The 20,881-nt window shown below is 33.7% G+C and overlaps 3 protein-coding genes across 3 annotated transcripts; 2 read left to right on the top strand and 1 right to left on the bottom strand.

The window, feature by feature from the left end:
- Nucleotides 1–4,107: 4,107 nt before the first annotated feature.
- On the bottom strand, nucleotides 4,108–14,081 carry HELRODRAFT_188294 (hypothetical protein; the record flags this gene model as incomplete). Its single annotated transcript, XM_009017307.1, has 12 exons — nucleotides 4,108–4,400; nucleotides 4,843–5,010; nucleotides 5,308–5,417; nucleotides 9,164–9,190; nucleotides 9,360–9,502; nucleotides 9,929–10,385; nucleotides 10,490–10,602; nucleotides 10,833–10,929; nucleotides 11,954–12,145; nucleotides 12,947–13,047; nucleotides 13,373–13,508; nucleotides 14,019–14,081. The coding sequence occupies 12 exons, from the start codon at nucleotides 14,079–14,081 to the stop codon at nucleotides 4,160–4,162; spliced, it is 1,848 nt and encodes a 615-aa protein (XP_009015555.1). The 3' UTR covers nucleotides 4,108–4,159.
- A 1,290-nt stretch (nucleotides 14,082–15,371) lies between these two features.
- HELRODRAFT_160342 (hypothetical protein) lies at nucleotides 15,372–17,450 on the top strand (the record flags this gene model as incomplete). The annotated part of the gene is made up of 2 exons (XM_009017308.1): nucleotides 15,372–15,635; nucleotides 17,076–17,450. 2 exons carry the CDS (start codon nucleotides 15,372–15,374, stop codon nucleotides 17,448–17,450), a joined length of 639 nt encoding a protein of 212 aa, XP_009015556.1.
- Nucleotides 17,451–19,175: 1,725 nt separating this feature from the next.
- Nucleotides 19,176–20,741, top strand: HELRODRAFT_160343 (hypothetical protein; the record flags this gene model as incomplete). The annotated part of the gene is made up of 5 exons (XM_009017309.1): nucleotides 19,176–19,233; nucleotides 19,416–19,536; nucleotides 19,619–19,697; nucleotides 20,053–20,303; nucleotides 20,540–20,741. 5 exons carry the CDS (start codon nucleotides 19,176–19,178, stop codon nucleotides 20,739–20,741), a joined length of 711 nt encoding a protein of 236 aa, XP_009015557.1.
- Between the last annotated feature and the right edge of the window lie 140 nt (nucleotides 20,742–20,881).

Here is a 20,881-nt window from a genome sequence, read left to right on the forward strand (position 1 = left end):
ATATATATATATATATATATATATATATATATATATATATATATATATTGGTAACAGACTGTTGTTAACGCAACATTTCAAAAATTCAACACTACTTTCAACATTGAACAATGTTAAAAGTAGCAAAAAACGCGACTAGATTACAACTAATTTAAAAAATAAATGCATGAATATTAACTAATTTTAAATTTAATTTCACACGAGTATATATATTTCAATTTCAATAAAATTGAAAGTGGAAAAATTTTCAAGAACTACGTCACGATGAAAGATGAAAAGTAGATTTAAATATAAAAAAATGTCATGCCTGCTTTTAAATTCTGATTAAATTAATTTTTTACCAAAAATCTGTTCTTGTAAATAAACGTATGCTGATTTTATATATTCAGTTAAAAATCAATTAATTCAATAATTCAAAATCTGGTATACACATAACTGCAATAAACGTAAAACTCATTTGGAAAATAATTGAAATATTAACTATAATCAATGAAACTTTATTGATTTTACGTAATTATTGTTATAATCAGAACACACCAATGATTACATATATACAAACACATACATACATACATATATATATATATATAACTATATAGATATGATATAAATTAAAAAAATGACTACATATTTGTAATAAGAAACAAGGTAATAAAATAACGAAAGTGGGTACAAAAGTTGAACATTCGTTTGAACGTCAATGAGTTAATAAAATTCAAGGATGCTTGTATGATGAAACATTAGAATGAAAAAAAAACTATAAAAGAAGCATTTTGTATTTATATGAGCACTAGCATCTCGAAAAAAGATGTCTGCCAGTTAGTTTTTTGGGGGCTACAACTATAAATATTTTACACTTACATTACAAAAAACAAACTCCTAATCGTCGTCACAAACCAACAAACACCAGCAGAAAGCTTTAAGATGACTAAAAACGGGATAGATAACAAACTGTGAACAGATGACAAAACTCTCGTTCGTTAGTAACAACCGACTAAATGCATATACGCATAAATATACAATATATATATATATATATATATATATATATATATATATATATATATATATGTGTGTGTGTGTGTGTGTGTGTGTATTCGTACGAGCGCATGTGCTAAGAAATTAGACAATATATATGTAAAAAACACGATTATTCAAAACTTTATGATTTATATAATAAAAAATATGTAAATAGTAATAAAGACATGTGTAGAAAAAATAACATTTTATAAAAATATAAATTGCTGTAGTGTCAGTTACTATCTTAATCATATTAATTGTCATCGTCACCATCCTTGCCATCGCCATTAGGTCTTATGCAGTTTCATCTCACTAACTGCAACTTTTAGCTTTTGCTATCATACTTTCAATCAACCAACCAAATAACCAACTAGACAGCCAACCAACCAACAAACCAACTAGTCAACTATCTAACATCGGATCCAACAGGCAAGGATAATTCATATCATCACACATCATCGCCGCCATGACACTTCTCTCAACTGTTAACATTTTCTCCTGCTGTTACAATAACCTCGTGTTCAAAAACAAAACGAAATCAGATCCAAACAATTAACAAGATTCTTGCACACAAAAAACAAAACAAATATAACGCGTATGCAATATACATACACACATATAAATATATATAAATATATATATATATATAATATTGTAAATACAACAGTTTTATTAAATTCGATAAAATTCTATTTTCAATAAATTGAACAATTTTCACAGAATTCTAGCTAGGAAAATTGAAAAGACAAACTTTAAATTGATTAATGAAAACAATTCGGTAGAATTCATACAATACTGTATAAAATATGGTCTCCTTCCAGCGCATATATATATATATATATATATATATATATATATATATATATATATATATATATATATATATATTGAGTCCACTACTTGTTGATCTTACGTACAACTGGTACATCTACCATCAGTTGCATACACATTAATAATTAATAAAGTCAAAATCAATGAAAAATGAGCAAAGATGAAAGTGCAAGAAGGTCAATTTCTATTAGAGCAATAAATCCAAATTTTGATCATTCCAATGTCTGAAAATGTTACAGTTTAATAAAGAATAGCAAAACAATAAACTTGAGTATAATACAATTCCTTTGAAAAAATGTGCAACAACAAAAAATCCGTAAAAAAGTCAGTAGGGAGATTAATGTTTTAAATGCAGACATGTTTGCACAAGTAGAGACATTTGCATATCTTTCACATTACACGCTGCATGCCTCTCCGATGGAAGATGCATCATCATATTACATAAATGACTAATAGAATGTGCCCAGCCTTATTACTAATAAAAATTACTACCGCGTTTCCATTTTGGACAATTTTAAACAAACATCACACATTCACGAGCTCCAAACATCTGACCAGATAATTAATTGAATGCATTCAGCAAGCACAAAATTCATGGGAACTTGTATTTTTAATCTAACTATGGAATATAACAAACAAAAATACTCTAAAAACTCTCAACCGAGCACAAGCGCTTGATTTATACGCTAATTTGAACAAATCTTCAAATAAATGAACATCGTGAAGAGAAATAACGTACAAGAAGCAACAAAAAAATATTTCAGACGAGTAAACAAATGAACCATTAAATAAATGTAATACATTTTCTTAGTTATTATCAATATACGAATCAGAATACAATGATCGGTGAGCTAGGTTTGACATAGAAATGTAAGATGCAACATGGCACGTCGCGCACCGATGGTTCAACGACTAATTAAACGTGCAGGGTGATGTGATATGAATGTTAAATATGTGAAACTCTGTGGTCTGCGGGTACGTCGCAGCACACCAGCGAATGAACGTTACTACTCTCTGGTGTGCATAAGTAGCTCTCACAGTCAGAAACAATTATTCAAAAAAATTATCTATTAGTTTGGAACAAGGAATCAGATGCAAGCAATTATGTAATGTAAATGTAGGAGCTGCTTAATTGACAATTAAAAAAGTATATGAATAATGAAAAACGAGACAAGTGCACACGTACTGAACTAGATGAAGAACACATTACCATCATAAACTATTTACTAAAGATGTTCTGTTATTGGTAGAGAAATAAGCATCGTGTTGAAAAGATGTTTTAATTATGTTATGAAAATAGTGGTTATATCAGACATTCTTTTTAAATCTCAACTAAATCGCTATAAAACATCTTTCATTCCCCTGGTTGATTACCTGCGAAATATTATGTTTAAGAAGAAATAACTGATAGTACTTATCGACCGACTTCGCTAACCCATGAAACAAGTCAAGTTTGTGTCGTATCGTAATGTCGTTACTTTCATACTTGTCCATATGTAATGCATACACAGATCCAACGGATACACATACATGTAAAGTGTGTGTGTGGTGTGTGTGTGTGTGTTTACATTTATACATTTATATATACATAGTGCCTTAGGAAATAGGATAAAATATGAATGACAGTAAGCAAAACGGAAGTAAAAAAAATAGACAAGAAGGAAATTTATATTTGCTATGATGGCAGTTTGGAGTGACTTAATATCGTGGAGGAAATGAAACGGTACTCAGATTTCACTGCCCAACCATACTTGTCACAATGAAACGTTTGAATACTAAAATACGATGATAGTATTTTGACGACAATCTTTTAAAAAACACGACAAGAAACATTAGGAAATATAAAAATATGATGAAATGCCATTGAGAAGGAGGCTACAACCAGCGAGGACGAAACAGAGGACAAGTTGTTGGACACGTTGAATGCATTGAATGAACGCATGAAACACTTCCCTCTTCGGCGGTGGATAAACTAAATCTGAATAAACTGAAAGTGAAAGATAAAGAAGCAGGCATGCATGTATACATTATGTGTGCGAACGTAAGGATATGTATGCGTTGCGTCAGCGTGTGTACAATGCATGTACTCCACATCAAATCTCAGATCGATATTATGGCGTTATTTGGGAATATATAACAATGTATTATAACAACGACAAAATACACCAAGCAAATAAAAGAAGCGTGCTCTGTATAACAGCAACGACGACGTCTGTGTGCACGAGCGACATCATGTGTAAACAGCTCTGTGCAATTTCACGAAATATATATTAAACGTAGTCTCCTCATGCAAAGATCAACACGGCAATCACTTTTTGAACTTGAGGGTTAATTTGTTAAAGAAAGAAATGGGTCCTGCACTCTTGTTGCTGCTCTGATAATTTGGAGGGCTGATGTTTGCATCATTGGAGATGGGCGACCCTATGCGGCCCCCCGTGCAGCCCACCGTGCTCTGCCTTGTTGGCTGCTGACGTGGGAAGCGATTGTTCGTGGTTGTCGAGGTGGAACGAGATGAACTACGATTTGTCCACACACTTCTTGGGGTTGATCTGCAATGATGACGACGACGATGATGAATGTAGGGTTTGCATGATGATGAAAATCGTGGTGTTCGATGATAATGTTGGCAACGGTAGATATGGTTGATCACAATGATAACGATAGATGTAGTGGTTGGTATGCAATTATTGAAAATATAGAGGTTAAAGGTCTTATACTCTCTTCCAAAGTTCAGAGGAATCAACAGCGCAAAAAAAAACAACGTATGTGAATACGCGCTAAACGACGCATCACACACGAAGCATGTTATAAATGGGATTCTTTGGTCATGTTAGAACCTGGTTATGTTATGACACGCACTGCAAAACTGGACCAAGCGCCTTTCACAACTAGGCCATCACGCCGCCCTAAATATATCGATCTATAATATAGACAGTATAGATATAGTACGGGTAGTTCAATAGCTTGAGTTGTAGATGGATGATGACTTACACGAAGGAGTTGTTGATGACCGTGATGTTGCAAGGCACAGAATGTGGTAGAGATGGCGGTGGAGACGATGGAGTCTTGTTGCTGACATCTGCCGCGTTCATCTGCTGGTGCAGGGCAGCCGTTCGATTCGACTTGCTACTCAGTGTTAGTGGGTTGAAATGAGAGGTACTGCATGGCAATGAAACATTCGTAAGTCATTATCCTCAATGTATACAATATGACGTAGAAATATGAAAAAATAGGTCATCGTAATACCTCATTTTGCACATTATTGTACTATAATTAAAGATAAACTGAATTTGAAAAATTTTAACGTAAAGTCGATGTGGATTCACACAACTACACACATGATGGCAACATAGAAATAAAAATTGAATGTTGATTTAAAATAGGCATTCCGTGAAGACTACTATGTGCATGATCCTGAAATGAAATGAGAGTGAGTATGTGACTGGCCGATCTGACCTGGGTAGAGGAGATGTGGGTGAAGCAGGTGGAGGGTAGTGGTGTGATCTGGAATGACTTCCCGCCACTGAGTGTGTTCGTCTGTGTGTGTACGTATCTGATGCTGCTGCCTGTCAAATGTGAATGTGTGTGTGTGTGTGTCTATATCCGTGTGCACGTGTCTAATGCTGCCTGTGCATGTGTGTGTGTGTGTGTGTGTGTGCGGTGTGCGTGTGTCTCTGCTATAAAAAAAACCTGTTGGATCTACGTCTACTGTCTGCACGTGTGAATGCGTGAGTACAAAGTTCTGTTTGAATAGAACGCACTTACAATACAAAGTGTGTTTGTAATTGCATTAAGTAAAATGGGTCAGCAGCGTGTGAATGTGCGTAAGCTGCTGTATCATTGTGACTCGTACTTGCACTTGTATGTACTTCTTACCCAATACCCACGTAATTGTATTCGTCAGTGGTATGTTTAGATGGTTGATTAAATTTAAGGTCACATGATTGTCTATTTTTTAACTATAAACGTTACGCCACTGCTTATCTTTCTCTGTATTAATATAAATAATAATAATTAAAGTTATACACATTTGGATTGCTTAGAATCCAATGTAACACTCTCATCTACATCTTCATAAAACATCAGTTGAATCAAGTTAGATGAGTTGCTGCTTCTTAAGATGATAAACCAAAGTAGATCAAAATAAACACGAAATCCTCAAACATTGATCAGTCGTCTTTTAAACGTATCCATAAAAAACAAATTAAAAATCTTTGGTTCATTCATGCAAGAACATAAGTAGAAAAATGCCAATTTCGGTTCTTCTGAATGTTCAAAACAACCTTTTCTTCTTAAAAATTATTATATTTTCGTCATCATCATCGTCACCATCATTATCATTATCAACGTCATCACCATCATAATCATTATTACTATATTTGTAGTAATAATAATAATAGTAGCTAGTAGCAGTGCTATAACAGTCAAGTTAGCGTGTTGATTGTGAAATTAAATAACTTTCATTCATTCATTCATTCATTCATTCATTCCTCCATTCATTCCTCCATTCATTCATTTCTCCATTCATTTCTTCATTCCTCCATTCATTTCTTCATACATTCCCTCATTCATTTAGGTAGACAATATAAAATAATGATACTCGCCTAGAAGAAAATTGTTATTTAATGCGTCATATTTACTGTTCATGTCACAAAAGGGACGCCATGGAGTTCAATTAAATAAACAAATAAACAACAATCAATACAAGAAACAGGAAGACGTTGTTGTTGTTCAATACTAACAAACAAAATAGCTTATAAGTTCAAGATGAAGCATTCTGTCATAGATAAAAAGTTAGTTTTTAAAGGAGTTTTCAAAATTTTTATGTCTTAGTTAAAACGGAAAATTATGATCTCTACATCTATTGAAAAAGTACACATACATATTTGTATGTGTATGTATTAGAGTGTCCCAAAAATATGAAGTTTTAAAATATTGATGTCTCACCCCATTAAATATGTCTGTATGGTAACAGTAATTTACCTGCTAAATTTTAGCCCATTTGGACAATGTTTAAAGGTCCCCCAAGGGGTCGAAAGTTTCCGATTTTGGTGTTTGATCGTTCGCTACCAACTTTTGATACAGTGTTATATGATATGATTATAAATGTTTTATGATTTGTTTATACAAATGAAATAAAATATATAAATCTGCAATGCCTTTCATTTTTTAATTTTAAAAATTAGGTCAAAAATGATTGAAAAACAAGATTTTATTGAATTTCAGTTCGCTTGAAGTTTAATGCAAATAATTCAAATTTTTGCTAGCAGTTCACGATTATATTCTGCAAAGTTTTTCCTATGCTGTTCAACTACTTGAAGCAAAAATTGTTTCTGCTCTGCGTCTTTGGTGATTGTTTCATTGAAATGTTGTACCAACGCTACTCCCCGTTCTGCAGAGTCACTGATGCAAACCAGATTCTTTACAAACACTGCTGCAACTTGGAAAGAAGGAGTATCTGACCAGTTTTCAACAAGTACATCAAAAAAACTGGCATCAATATTAGATGTTTCAAAAAATGTTTTAGACGCACGCAAATTGTCAAAACTTTGTGGTAGTGTTTTCATCAGATGTGGGCCTCGATCTGCTTGTATTGTGCGGACAAGATCAGTCTTTTTTTTTGTCATACAGAAGAGATGAAAAAAGAACAAGAGTTGCCAATTCTGGACTCATGTACCAAAAATGACGCAGCATCATTTTTAATCGTCAAACCAAGAACTGCATCGTCATAGTCATGCAAACGCTGTATCAACAAAATATCATTCACAGCTGCATCAGCAGTGAGCCTGCATGAAAACCACGACTGAAGATAAACACAAATGATAAACCGATTCAAACGTTGAATACCTTGTAATTCTCGAGCTGTTTAAGTTAAAAATGGTTTTATTTACGGTGAATAATAGTTCAACTTTTAATGCGTAGATGGCTTTTGCCATCAATCGTGCCCTGTGCCGTGCACCAGGTTTGCGAATGGCTACATCAACCTGCAGTTCAGCTATTTGTGCAGCAAGAAGTAGAAACTCTAAATAGTCATCTCAAGAATGTCTGACCTCAAGTTGACATTTGATGAATGCTTTAATTGCATCTGAAACAATTATCAAAGGGGTTGATCTGGCTTCTGGTGTGTGATTCATTTCTGTCCATTTTTCACGAAACCTTTTGAAGAATAAAATTTCTGGTCTAGTGGATGTTCCAAGACAAACACTATATACACCGGCAAGCAGCACTTCAAACTTATGATGACGGCAAGCCATCCATACTAAATTACGTCCCATGGCTTTTTCTAGAAGAGTGCAAGCTCCATTGAGTTTTCCAGTATTGGAAGCTGTCGTGTCAAAGCACATGCCAATAACCATTGATTCACACTTTCAAGATTTTATGTTCATGAACTGCATCAGCAGCTGATCGTCCTAATCCAGATGCTAACCTTGGAACTCCAAGAAGTTTTGTAGTGCCATCAACAAGTGATGAGAGCAGGACAGGCAACCGATCTACGTTGACCACACCAGTAACATGGCGAGTTGACTGGTTAAAAATATACATTTTTTGCATTCTCTAATAAAGAATTTCACCCATTCTACAGGTAATTGTTAATAATATTTTAAACCATAATTAATGTCTGCAGTGAGATAATTAAACTAGTTTGCATTTCTAGCTTTATTTCACTCATTTTGTGCATATTGTTTAAGATTATTGATATGGATTTTGAATTAACTCGATAGTAAAATTTTAAAAGCCCTTGGGGGACCTCTCAAACTTGTTCAAATGAGCTGTAACTTCACCAATTTAATTATTATACCCAAGAGACACTTTTCAGAGGGTGAGATATCAACTAATTAAAAAAAAATTTTCCGTGCATTTCTGGGACACCCTAGTATGTATGTATGCATGCACTGCCCATATGCCTGAATGTTAGTAAACAAACTTATGCATGTAAGTTCATGTGTGATTGTACATATTAGCATGCGTGTAGTGACAATAAGCATGTGGGTTTGTACTTTTCCATGTTCGTGGAATAATGCTTGCAAATTGCAGCCGTGATGTGTAAGATGGTAAACTGGAAGAGAGGTAAAGGAAAAATAGAAAGATTAGATAAGGAAGATGGATGGACGGATGGATGGATGGATGGATGGATGGATACAAGAAAGGAAACGAGTAACAAGGGTTATTTGATGAAATAAATGGAATGAATAAGAAATATTATAAATGTAAATTAACTTTATGAAATTAACTGAAATTGTTAACAATAAAATAAAACAATTACACACATAAATAAATAAACAATAAAATAAAGAATTAAGTTTGTGCTCACTCTATATGCTGCTTTCTTCTCCTTTGCCTATATTTTTGACAAAAAATAAAATATTCTCATAATGTAAACAACATTAATTACAATTAATTTCCTTATAGCAAATGTTTCACAATTCATTAAATATAACTTAAAACCTGAAAAATCATTTATCAATCAATGTATATAAAGTTACAGTTGAGAACTAATGAACTGGCACCTTCAAGTCTTCAGAATATTTGCGAGGTAGAGTTCCATTGATGGCCTCAATGACGTCACAGTGGTAATCTTTCGATGAAGCATTTGGAGCCGTGGTCATGTACTTGTTGTGGGCTGATTGCTTGGTCGGCAGCACGCAGGTCACTTGGTTTCAAATGCAAATTAATTGCTAAATAACGAATGCAATTAATTGGATGAGGAACAAATTTTTGTGTAAAATTAATGAAATGTTGTCGAAACTTCTGAGCTCATCATGTATTATGATGATTTAAAAATTAGTGCTAATAAATTTAATTTAATACGTATGTGTGTAGAAAAATAAAAGTGTTTAAAATAAACAAGTTGGTCAATAAATCAACTGCCAAATCAATAACAAAAAATAAATAAGAATTTATATTGTCAGTACCAAGCAATGAATGATAACCTATTGTAAATGATTGCAGTAGAAGTTATGGAAAGAACAGGATGAAAATGATGCCAAAATATAACTCAAAAGATTTCAATCTACAACAGAAAGTACTTCACAGCAGTAAAAAACAGACATAGAAAGAAGTAAGAACAGAAGCCCACCGATTTCGAATTGATTGTTATTGTTGCTGTTGATTCCATTCCTGTTGTTCTGCTTGCTTGCCGACGAAGAGGACGACGAGGGTAGCAGTGAAGAGGACGGGAGAGGTGGAGGAGGTGGGAGAACGAACGTATGTGGCCTACTCTGATGGTGTCTACCTCCATTCGTAATCATGTTCGATCTGGTGGTTGTTGCAGATGTCGTCGACGGTGTCGTAGACGTCAACAACAATGATGGATGAATGCTGCTATATTTGTTGCTGCTGCTGCTATTACCGCTGTTTCCATTGTTGTTATTGCTGTAGTTGTTGCTTAACGTGTTGGTGTTTGTGTTGTTGGTGATGCTACTTTGATTGTTGTTGCTGCAGTAATTGCTGTTGCGAGACGATGTCTCAACAGAATAGACAGGACTTGGTCTGTAGTGTACGGGACCCGACAGATGCGTCGGCAGGTCGACTTTCTGCAATGTCAGTTGGACAAATTATTACAAACCATCATATAAACATCTTTCTTAAAACAATTATTTCAATATGAACCATTAAAATCGATGAATGTTTAACTGACCTGTTGTGTTGGAATACCAAGAAGATGATATGTGGCATAGACCCTGTCAAACCTCAACATGTTCAGCGACTGCTCAATCTGTCCTCGGCCTATCCCCATCTTCGCCATTGTTACTGGAGGACACATAAATATAGAGATCGATCAAGACCAATGATATCAAGACAAAACTACAGTGGTCACTTCAACCAACTAAGCTTCAAGTAGAGCACCGCTGGAACAACATTGCCACATGACAACTGAAAACATCCCAACTAACAACAATGCAGCCTAACATCTGGTCATTTTTTAGTTAATATGACCCACACGCACAAACACACAAACACACACACACACGTTAACATACCAACTCTCTTCTCATCAATGGTGCCAGGCACCTCCTTATATGGCTCCATCTCGGTACCCTCGAATCCAACATTCATCCACTTTTCTTTCATGGCACACTATTTTGTTTGGACATTCAAAAAACTGTTTTACTTATTCCACAAAACTTGTTTTGACTTTAGTTTAAATAAATTTCATTCAAATAGACTGCAACTATTAAAAGGAAAAAATAGATTGTGAAAATACTTTTTAGAAAAATTAGAGGTCTAATATTTTCCAGAACTTACAAATCTCTATAGATTAATAAATGAAAAAGTAATTAATAAATATTTCGTGTAAATACATTGATAACTGTTTCTGAATGTATAAATAGATCGCAATCAACGATAAAAATACCAATTGATCATTACAAAAAAAAACACTTGCAGTTTGATTTGGTTGAACAGCATAAGATAACATGAGATATTATACAAGTTGGCACTGATGAAAAACAATGCAGATACAGTGTAAACATTTCTAGTTAAACAATGCAGCAAGAAACATTGAAAGACCAAACAAGCTCCTAACATGTTAAATAATAAATCTAATTTTACTCACATAATGCAATATTGAGAAATTTTTAACACGAAAGAACCAAAAACCAATCTTAAAAGTCATTTGAAAAGTTGAGCAGAGGTGCCAGCAAGGATATTCTTATAAATCAAGTGTGATGTGCAAGTAATTGAAGAAGACATTGAATAGAATGGAAATGATCAGAGATGAACATCTCCGCAAAGATGAACACAGTCTCACCATGTAGAAAATTGAATGTATGTATACTATATGATTCTCTTTTGCAATAAAAACCAAAACTGCATTGAAAATATACAAATTGAAACAAAGAGGACATATAAAAAAAGTTAAGTTTGTTAAGTTAAGTAGTAAAACTAGTTAAGTTTGGATATATGATATGGATGATCATCACCAGTTAGTTCCATCCTTCCTTCCTACCTACCTACCTATCCTAATTATTAAGGTTAACATAATCTCAGCAGTAACATTTAATAACGTTGCAAGGAAGAGAGCTTCACAACAACTGCCACAACACCCGCAACAACAACACAACACTAACAACAACAACAACACAACGACAACAACACTAACGACAACAAAACCAGCACAACGACAGAAACAACATACATCAAGTGTAATCCTCTTAGAAGGGTTGATAACGAGGAACTTCTTGAGGAAGTGTTCACACTCACTGGACATGTAGAATGGTATTCGGTACTTGCCCTTCAACACTCGCTCGCGAAGCTCCTGCAATGTGATTTTTTGGCGTTTCAACTCTTTTGACTGATTGAACATTGAATGAATGAATGAATAAATAAATAAAAGAATGAAAAAAAAGAAGAATGAATGAATGATTGATTAAATTGCCATTAAATGAATGAGTAGATGAAAGAACACTTTGAATGAGTAGATGATTAACAACAATCTTGAATTCACAAGAGCCAGGTTATTTATTATTCAGAAACAATTACACAGCAACCACGTTGAAAAGCCACATTCACTCACATCTTCATCACTAATTGCGTAGTTTATTTTATATTAAAATCCTAGATTTATGACGAATTACAAAATTTCAGATCGTCGAATAATTAAAATGGTGTATAAATCATAGAAATAAAAAAAGGATTAACATCCTTATCTTTTCTTAGAAATGATCTGAGGTCTGATGCAAACTCACAATATTAAATAAATGTGATGAGATAATGTAAAATAAGCATCATGAAACTACCAAAATCTCTTTCTAAATCAAACAACCATCATCATTGTTCTTTGCCATCATCATCATCATCATCAATAACCAACATCAAAACCATCATCATCAATTTTAACATCATCACCAACACCACCACCACCATCACTACCACCACCACCACCACTATCATCATCACCACCACCATCATCATCATCAAATTCAACATCACCAACATCATCACCATCATCATCATCACCACCACCATCCTCACCACCACCACTATCATCACCATCATCATCAATTTCAACATCACCAACATCAACACCATCATCATCATCATCCTTATCATCATTACCACCATCATCACCACCACCACCATCATCATCACCAACCTTGANGTTACTGCCATCAAAAGGTAGTGAACCAGATATGAGCGTGTACAAAATGACACCCAGACTCCACACATCAACTTCCGGACCGTCATACTTCTTGCCTATTCCATAATAATAATAATATTAATAATAATGATGATGATAATAATAATAATAATAATAATAAATTATTGAAACTATTATTCGAATGATTACAATCCATCACAATCCTCCATTCCGCAACAACAACAACAACAACATTATTTACACTGAATTATAAACATTAGTAGCAGCGATGATGTGTTAAAATTTGCATTCATTAACATTTTTGCGGCTGCAGATCTGGTAATTGTCAATAAACACTATATAGAGTTATTATAGAGAAACATCGTTATTAACAAATAAGGATAGAGAAAAAAACCACACATGTGGTCAAGTGACACTGACCTTGGAAAAGTTCTGGAGCAGCATAAGGTGGACTGCCGCAGAACGTATCCAACTTGTAACCGATCTTGAATTCGTTGCTAAATCCAAAGTCTGCAATCTTAATGTTCAAGTCTTTATCTAACAGAAGGTTTTCTGCCTGTGTGCATTTGATGTGATGACGATTCTAAAATTAAGTATTAAGTACACATGTGTGTACTTGTATGCTCCTGTGTGTATGCGTGCGTCTGTGTGTGTGAAAGTGTTCTCGTTGCATGCAACATGATAATTAGTTTCATGGTTCAGTGGTGTTACACAGTTTACTTAAATTATCTTAAATGTGCCAACTTCAATGTATAAAATGATATAATTAAATTTTGAATGCAGCTTATAATCAGCATAAATATTTTTTTATCTGACTAGCAATAGGCTTGTTCAATGTCATTCCAAACGTCACATTTGAGTGTTGCGACTAACAATCAACATCATTCATTGCATATCAGCATGCTCACATTCCATTTCCAACTACATCAACTAGTGGTTCAACAACTCTTCTACTACAACAACAAATATAACAACACAACACCAGTACTAGCAACAGCAGCAGCAACAACAACAACAACAACAACATATCATCATCATCATTATCACTGTAAAAACATCAAATGACCTTGAGATCTCTGTGCACAATTCCTTTCTGATGGCAATAATGAACAGCTGATAGTATCTGCATGGTTGGTTATTCAAATAATTCACGTCTCTTCCCTTCCACATATTTTTATCAATATTTTTATTATCATCATCATCTTAATCATCATCATATAAATCATTATTATTCGAATCAATGATCAACGATGCAGATGTTATGGTGACTGAAATTAAAATAATCTCTATTATTTTCGAACCATCAGGTTGCATAACGGAAAATAGAAACGTGTACGTACTAGAACTCACAATTTGCCATAAGACTAATTTTTATAAAAAAAAGCAAACAATACAAACTCAAAAATTTACAAAGATTTAAACGTCAAACTACTCAAAAAATATGAAGATTTCAATGTCAAAATCGTTCCCTGGGAAGTATTCACGCCACGATCCTGAAGAACTGATAAAATGCTTTAAGATGATACACCATTGAATACCACCATTGCCAGATGATACACCCAATAAATGTATGAGGAACGCTATAATTCAATAGTTTGACATCATTGAAATGGGAACAATTTGACTAAATCTTTTATATGGAGATGCTAAATAAACATTTTATGAGTCTTCATAATGACGTAAATAAAACCCTCAACAATTTTCTCTTTTCTTAATAACGATTTAATTTTCTTTTTGATGATGTTGATTTTTTTCAAATAAAAAAAAGTTTCCATTACAAGCAGTAGTAGTAGTAATAGTAATAGCTGCAGTATTATTATTATTACGATTGTAATTATTAGACAAGATGATTGTTGCTCAGATAGAGTAGGCCACGTATGTTATCAGCTCCACGAGCAAAATTAATGTGCAGTAAAAAAACCATAGTTGTGACGTTCGAACTTTTTGAACTTTATTATTGTCTTGAACTTTTTGAACTTTATTCTTCGGCCATAAAGTTCAAAAAGTTCAAGTTTAAACATAGATATTATAATTATAATATCTATGAAATGATCGCTGCAAAAATTCGCCTCCAAAGTCAAATTATTTAAACATTTAAATAGCAATAAACTTTGTTTTAATAACGTCGTTATTATCATGTTATTGCCTTTCTTGATGTTTAAAAATATTGAATCAAGTTTATTAAGATGCAAATTAACTCCACCGTTGATGACATAATATCTATGCTCTCCTAAGCGACATTAAAAACTAGGTCATTCTCACTGTATAATTCTTTTTATTCTATTTTATCTAGTGCCTGACTATCTAATGTTTTTGTGAGCGATAGGTTGTTTGTTATATTCGTATCCTGTTTGTACGCGTACGTAAGTTATTTATAATTAAAGGCTGAAAATCGTTGATAAACTTTTCAAATTTGATCATGCCAAAGGAAAAAGGGCCTGAATGGCAACATGTAATTTGCGTTAGTGATGACAGTGATGACAAACCGGATAACTTGCCAACCATTCAATGTATATATTGTGACAGAAAATTTGTTGGAGGTGCATTACGAATTCGTGGTCATCTGATTGGAGATAAAAAAATTGGTCTGAAGAAATGTAGTAAGGTTCCTGACATTGTTGCCTCCAAATTTTTGGAAATTGAAAGCAAGCGCCAAGAAGATCAGAAGAAAAAACAGCAGCTGGTCAGATTAAATCAAATAACATCATCTACTTTTACTACATCATCAACTTCTTCAAAATCAAATAATATCAGCTTTGGTAAGCAATCAATGTTGCCAGACATGATGAAGAAGTGTGCAAAAAATGTTGCAGATAGAGCAGTTGCTAGAATGTTTTACGCTAATGGATTACCTTTTAATCTTGCAGACAGTAAATACTTTAAAGATGCTTGCACATCTGTAGCACAGTGCGGTGCTAGTTACGTTCCTCCGAGCAGAAAGGCCATATCAACAAATTTGCTAGATGAGGAAGTCCAATCTGTTGCTCTTCGTGTTAATAGTCATTTGTCAGACACTGTGAACACAGGACTCACTATGGTAAGTGATGGTTGGTCTAATGTCCAAAACAGGCCAATAATCAACTTTCTATCTGTAACACCAGAAGGGGTTGTGTTTTTGGGAGCATGTGATACCTCAGGTGAAATCAAAGATGCTTCATACATCACTAGCAAGTTTTGTGAGCAGATAGAAAAGGTAGGAGCTGACAACATTGTTCAGATTATTACAGACAGTGCCAGCAACTGTGTCGCAGCCAGAAAACTCATTGCTGAAAAATATATGCACATAACTTGTGCTCCTTGTGCAGCGCATTGTCTAGACCTGCTACTTGAGGATATTGGCAAATTGTCGTGGATTGCTTCAGTAATTGATAATGGTCATGAAGTTGTTAAGTTTGTAACGGTACATCATGCATCTTTGGCATATTTCAGATCTCATTCGGAATTGGAGTTGCTTAAACCTGGAGAAACACGTTTTGCGACTCAGTTCATAATGTCGCAAAGACTGTATGAGTGCAAAGACGCATTACAAGAAACTGTTGTATCTCGTGATTACAAACAATGGCTATTAAAAAAAACATATAAAGTCCAAGGAGAAGAGATAGCTAATATTGTATTACGACAAAAGTTTTGGGATGATGTTCAGCAAGTTGTTGGTATTTGTGCACCATTTGTAGCTGTTTTACGAATGTGTGACGGTGCTGTTCCATCTACAGGAAAATTGTACTGGAAAATTTTTTCAGCTGATCTAGAAATACAGAACAGTACACTTTCAACGATAAAAAAACAAAACATTCGTCAACTTATCAGTAACAGATGGAAAATGCTCCACACAGATCTCCATTCAGCTGGGTTTGTTTTAGATCCTGAATATCAAGCATATCAACAACATGAAAATGAAGAAGTTATGACAGGATTTCACAACATTGTTGAAAAGATGTACAGAGATGATGTGCAATCACAGGTGAGTTAATGTTTATGTGCATCTAGAAACTACTATTATTAACCCAGTGTTAAGTTTCACAGATAAATTTTTGTAATTTAAGCGGGTCTTTATTTTTAAGTCATACACCTTTAGTATTACTGTAATACTTAACTATTATTAAATTGATTGTACACTTGACAGGTAAAAGTGGTACAACAACATTCGGTTTATAGAGCTCGTCAAGGTGTATTTGGCCGACCTATGGCTATCGCTGCAGCAAAGACGATGCCTGGCCACAAGTGGTGGATGTCATTCGGTGCACAAACACCTGAATTACAAAAAATTGCTGTCAGAGTATTGTCACAGGTCACATCAGCTGGGTCTTGTGAACGTAACTGGTCAACATTTGACTTTATTCACACAAAAAAACGCAACAGACTTGCATGCAAGACGGTTGAGAAGATTGTTAATGTACATTGCAACTTACAGCTAGTAACAAAAATTGAAGATATTAACTATATTGACGAGTATATCGATTGGTCATCTGATGCTGACAGTGATGACAATGTGGACTGATTACTGACATATTAATAACTGTAAGTCTATAATGTTTTTCTAAGTGCTATGAAAAATCTTCAGAAAATACTTGATAGATGTTTATGTATATATGTACATGTGTATTTGTTTTTATATAAAAAAGTTTCAAGAAAAAAAACTCAAATTTTTTATTAAGTTGTTATTATTATAATTTTTTGTTAAGATGGTAACTGTGTCTCAATTATTTCTGGAACATCATTTGATTTAATTTATATTTTCTAAACATTTTTGCCTTAGTACCATAAAATATTATATAAAATAATTTTTTGCGGTCCTTTGTAATATTTTTGTTTAGTCATTTGCTTTTAAATATGATTTGTATTCTTTTTTTAACTTTATTTGTTTTTCTCCTTTACAATTCACTTGAACGACAAAATGTTTTTCATCTTCTCTGTCATTACATGGTACAACCAAGTCATCTCCCTCAAAATTTCAGCTTTTTTACATGTTTTCATTTATTCAAATTTTAATTTTGTAGTTCACCATTTCATTTTGTCTTCCATGTTGTAATATTCTCTGTGTGTGACGGATTGATTTAGAAAATAAAATAATTTAATGTTGAGCTGAGGCAGTCGCATTTCGAACTTTTATGAACTTTTTTGAACTTTATTTATCTTTGAACTTTATCGAACTTTTACGAACTTTTAAATTTTTCTTTCGAACTTCACAACTATGAAAAAAACCAGCATGAAATAATTTTGTTGCATGAAGAATATATATGCCATGTGAGCTATGCAGGTCTTATTGTTGAAACCTTCATCATCGTCATCATCACCGCCATCGTCAACATTATTATCACCTTTATCATTACCGTCGACATCATCATCACCACCGTCATCATCGTCTTCTTCTTCTTCATCACTATCACATGTTATCACATCATTGTCAGTATCAAAATCAATATTATTATTATCATCATCATTCTTAGTCGTTTTTATTCACATTCATCGTCATCCATTTTCATTTACAAAGCACCATCCATCATTATCATTACCACCGTCATCATCGTCGTCATCATCTACCACAAAACCATTATCAACATCAAAAAACTAACATCAAAAAAATTTTATTCAACAGGCCAGAGTGAGTAGCATTATTATTAACTCCAAACATAAAAACACTACTAAACAAATTAGAAATGGGAATTGTTCAAAATATCGTTAGCTTCAGATCTTCGAGGTCAACAGGCTATATGTACAATAATTATATAAATTAAATGTATGCATGTGTGTGTGTCTGTGTGTATGTGTCTGTATGTATGTTTGTACGTATGTATCTTCGGTGTAATAGCGGCTAAGAAACTCGTTGTCTCCGAAGTTCTTTGGTATTTTTTTGAAAATATTGATAAATTTAAACAATGTTGACTTTAAACATTTCATTGATTTTTTTCTTATGAGGAATTGTCTACTGCAAATACAATTTTTTAATAGAAGTTGAAAATCAGAGAAAAGAGAAATTCATTAACAAACAAAAAGGAAATAATGAAATTGACAAAGTTTTAGATATTATTGAATTAATAAAATTCTCAGTGGATAATGACATGGCTCAACAACTGCCCACTTTTGTTATTTTGAATATCAAAAGAATTCCAAATAATCCGCCAACTAATTTAACGGATTTAATCATAAAAAAATAGGTAAAAATGGCAAAATAAAAATTGGCTGGATCAATTGCAGAATTATGTCAATTTCTTTTTTTTCTATAATGGCGTCTAGGCGGTTGGTTGTTTCAGAGGTTCTCTGGTATTTTTTTGATAATAAAAGTAAGTTTGACGAAACCGTTTTTCAAAATGTCGCTTCAATTTTTTTTTCATGACGAGTTAACTGCAGCAAAAAGGATTTTGTCAGAAATTTGGAAGTTGGAAATTATGTTAAAGGAGAAAAATGAAAAGTATTCCAGTAAGCAGCGTTGTGGTTATTAATTTTAATAAAACATTTTTCTTAGTATTTGGCCCCAAAATAACCACAAACCTAATGAACTTTGACATATCCATTGGCGGTAATATTATTAATAGAGTTCACTTGATAAAATTTTTAGGCGTTACTATGAGCTCTGATTTATCATGGTCAGACCACATAACGTATATATTTTCGTATGTGGCGTCCGAAAATTAGTCACCAATTAAAAGTGAACAGCCAACAAAACAGGAAATTAAATATTGGCCATTTAAATGGAAATAGCCTTGCCAAAAAATATATTTTTGTGGCTGATTCAATATCGGAAAAAGTTGGATGTTACGTCAGTTGTCGAAAGCCGGAATGTGTCGTCTGAAGATGTTTTCCTTCAACAAGCGGTACCACATGGATATTGCTGCTTTGGTGCTGCCAGAGAAACAAAAAAAGCTGCAGTAATCAAACAGCCAAATGGCCTGGTGGTGGAGTGATTGTAATTCTGAAAGACTCCTATCGTTCTACAAAGATCGACATAAAATTTAATCCGAAGACGTTTGGATACCTATGTGTATCATCGCTTCCATTTCGCTCCAATAAAATTAGTTGAGCTGCCATCTACAGACCTGGTTCATCACAAATCACATCAACGTTTTTCGATGAATTTCGTCAACTTCTTGAAAAACTCACAGGTTGGCATAATGGGCGATATCAACATACATCTTGAACATCAAACAGAGGCGCATGCCATTCAACTTTCAACAATGTTTGGTTATCTTCAACATGTTCAAACACCAAGGCACAACAAAGGTGGTTTGCTGGACATCATCATCACCAGGTTTGAGTTCAGAGTTCACAACATCATCGTCGATCCGCCAATCATATCTGATCACAGTTTGATATATGGTTCGCTGGATATTGAACTACCTAAGTCAACAAAAAAGTTCGAAACTTCAAAAGGATCAATATAGATAAATTAAAAGATGCACTGTCAACAACTAATCTTTCCACTCACGAGAAATTTGTAGGTCGCAACATTGACGAACTTTTTGACATGTATGATGAAACGTTCCGTGAACTTATGAACAAATTTGCACCGCAACGAGAAATGCGGATTTGTGTACAATCGACACCCTGGTTTGATGATAATTGCCACATAATAAAACGCTGTGTACGCAGGTTGGAGATGGTTGATCGTCGCACTAGAGATCACGCTGACCTAATTCGGCAGAGATCAGAATCGTTGAAGAAACATAAACTGTTTGCTGCAAAAGAACAAGGTTATTGGGAGTCGTTAATTGCCTCAAACTCCGGAAATTCTAAAGTGCTTTGGAGCATTGTCTCATCGTTAATGGGTAAAAAAAACAGGCGCGTCAGATAGAAATTTGTGTGCAGTTGTTGTTGTTTGTTGGTTGAATCCATCTCGGCTGGTGATTACCTCTTTTCAAAATCATCAATTTTTAACAATTAATTGATTTGACAAAAAAAAAATTTTAAATAAAAAAATATCGGAAGATTTTC

The sequence above is a fragment of the Helobdella robusta genome, assembly GCF_000326865.2.
Source record: "Helobdella robusta unplaced genomic scaffold HELROscaffold_2, whole genome shotgun sequence".
Classification (NCBI taxonomy): domain Eukaryota; kingdom Metazoa; phylum Annelida; class Clitellata; order Rhynchobdellida; family Glossiphoniidae; genus Helobdella; species Helobdella robusta.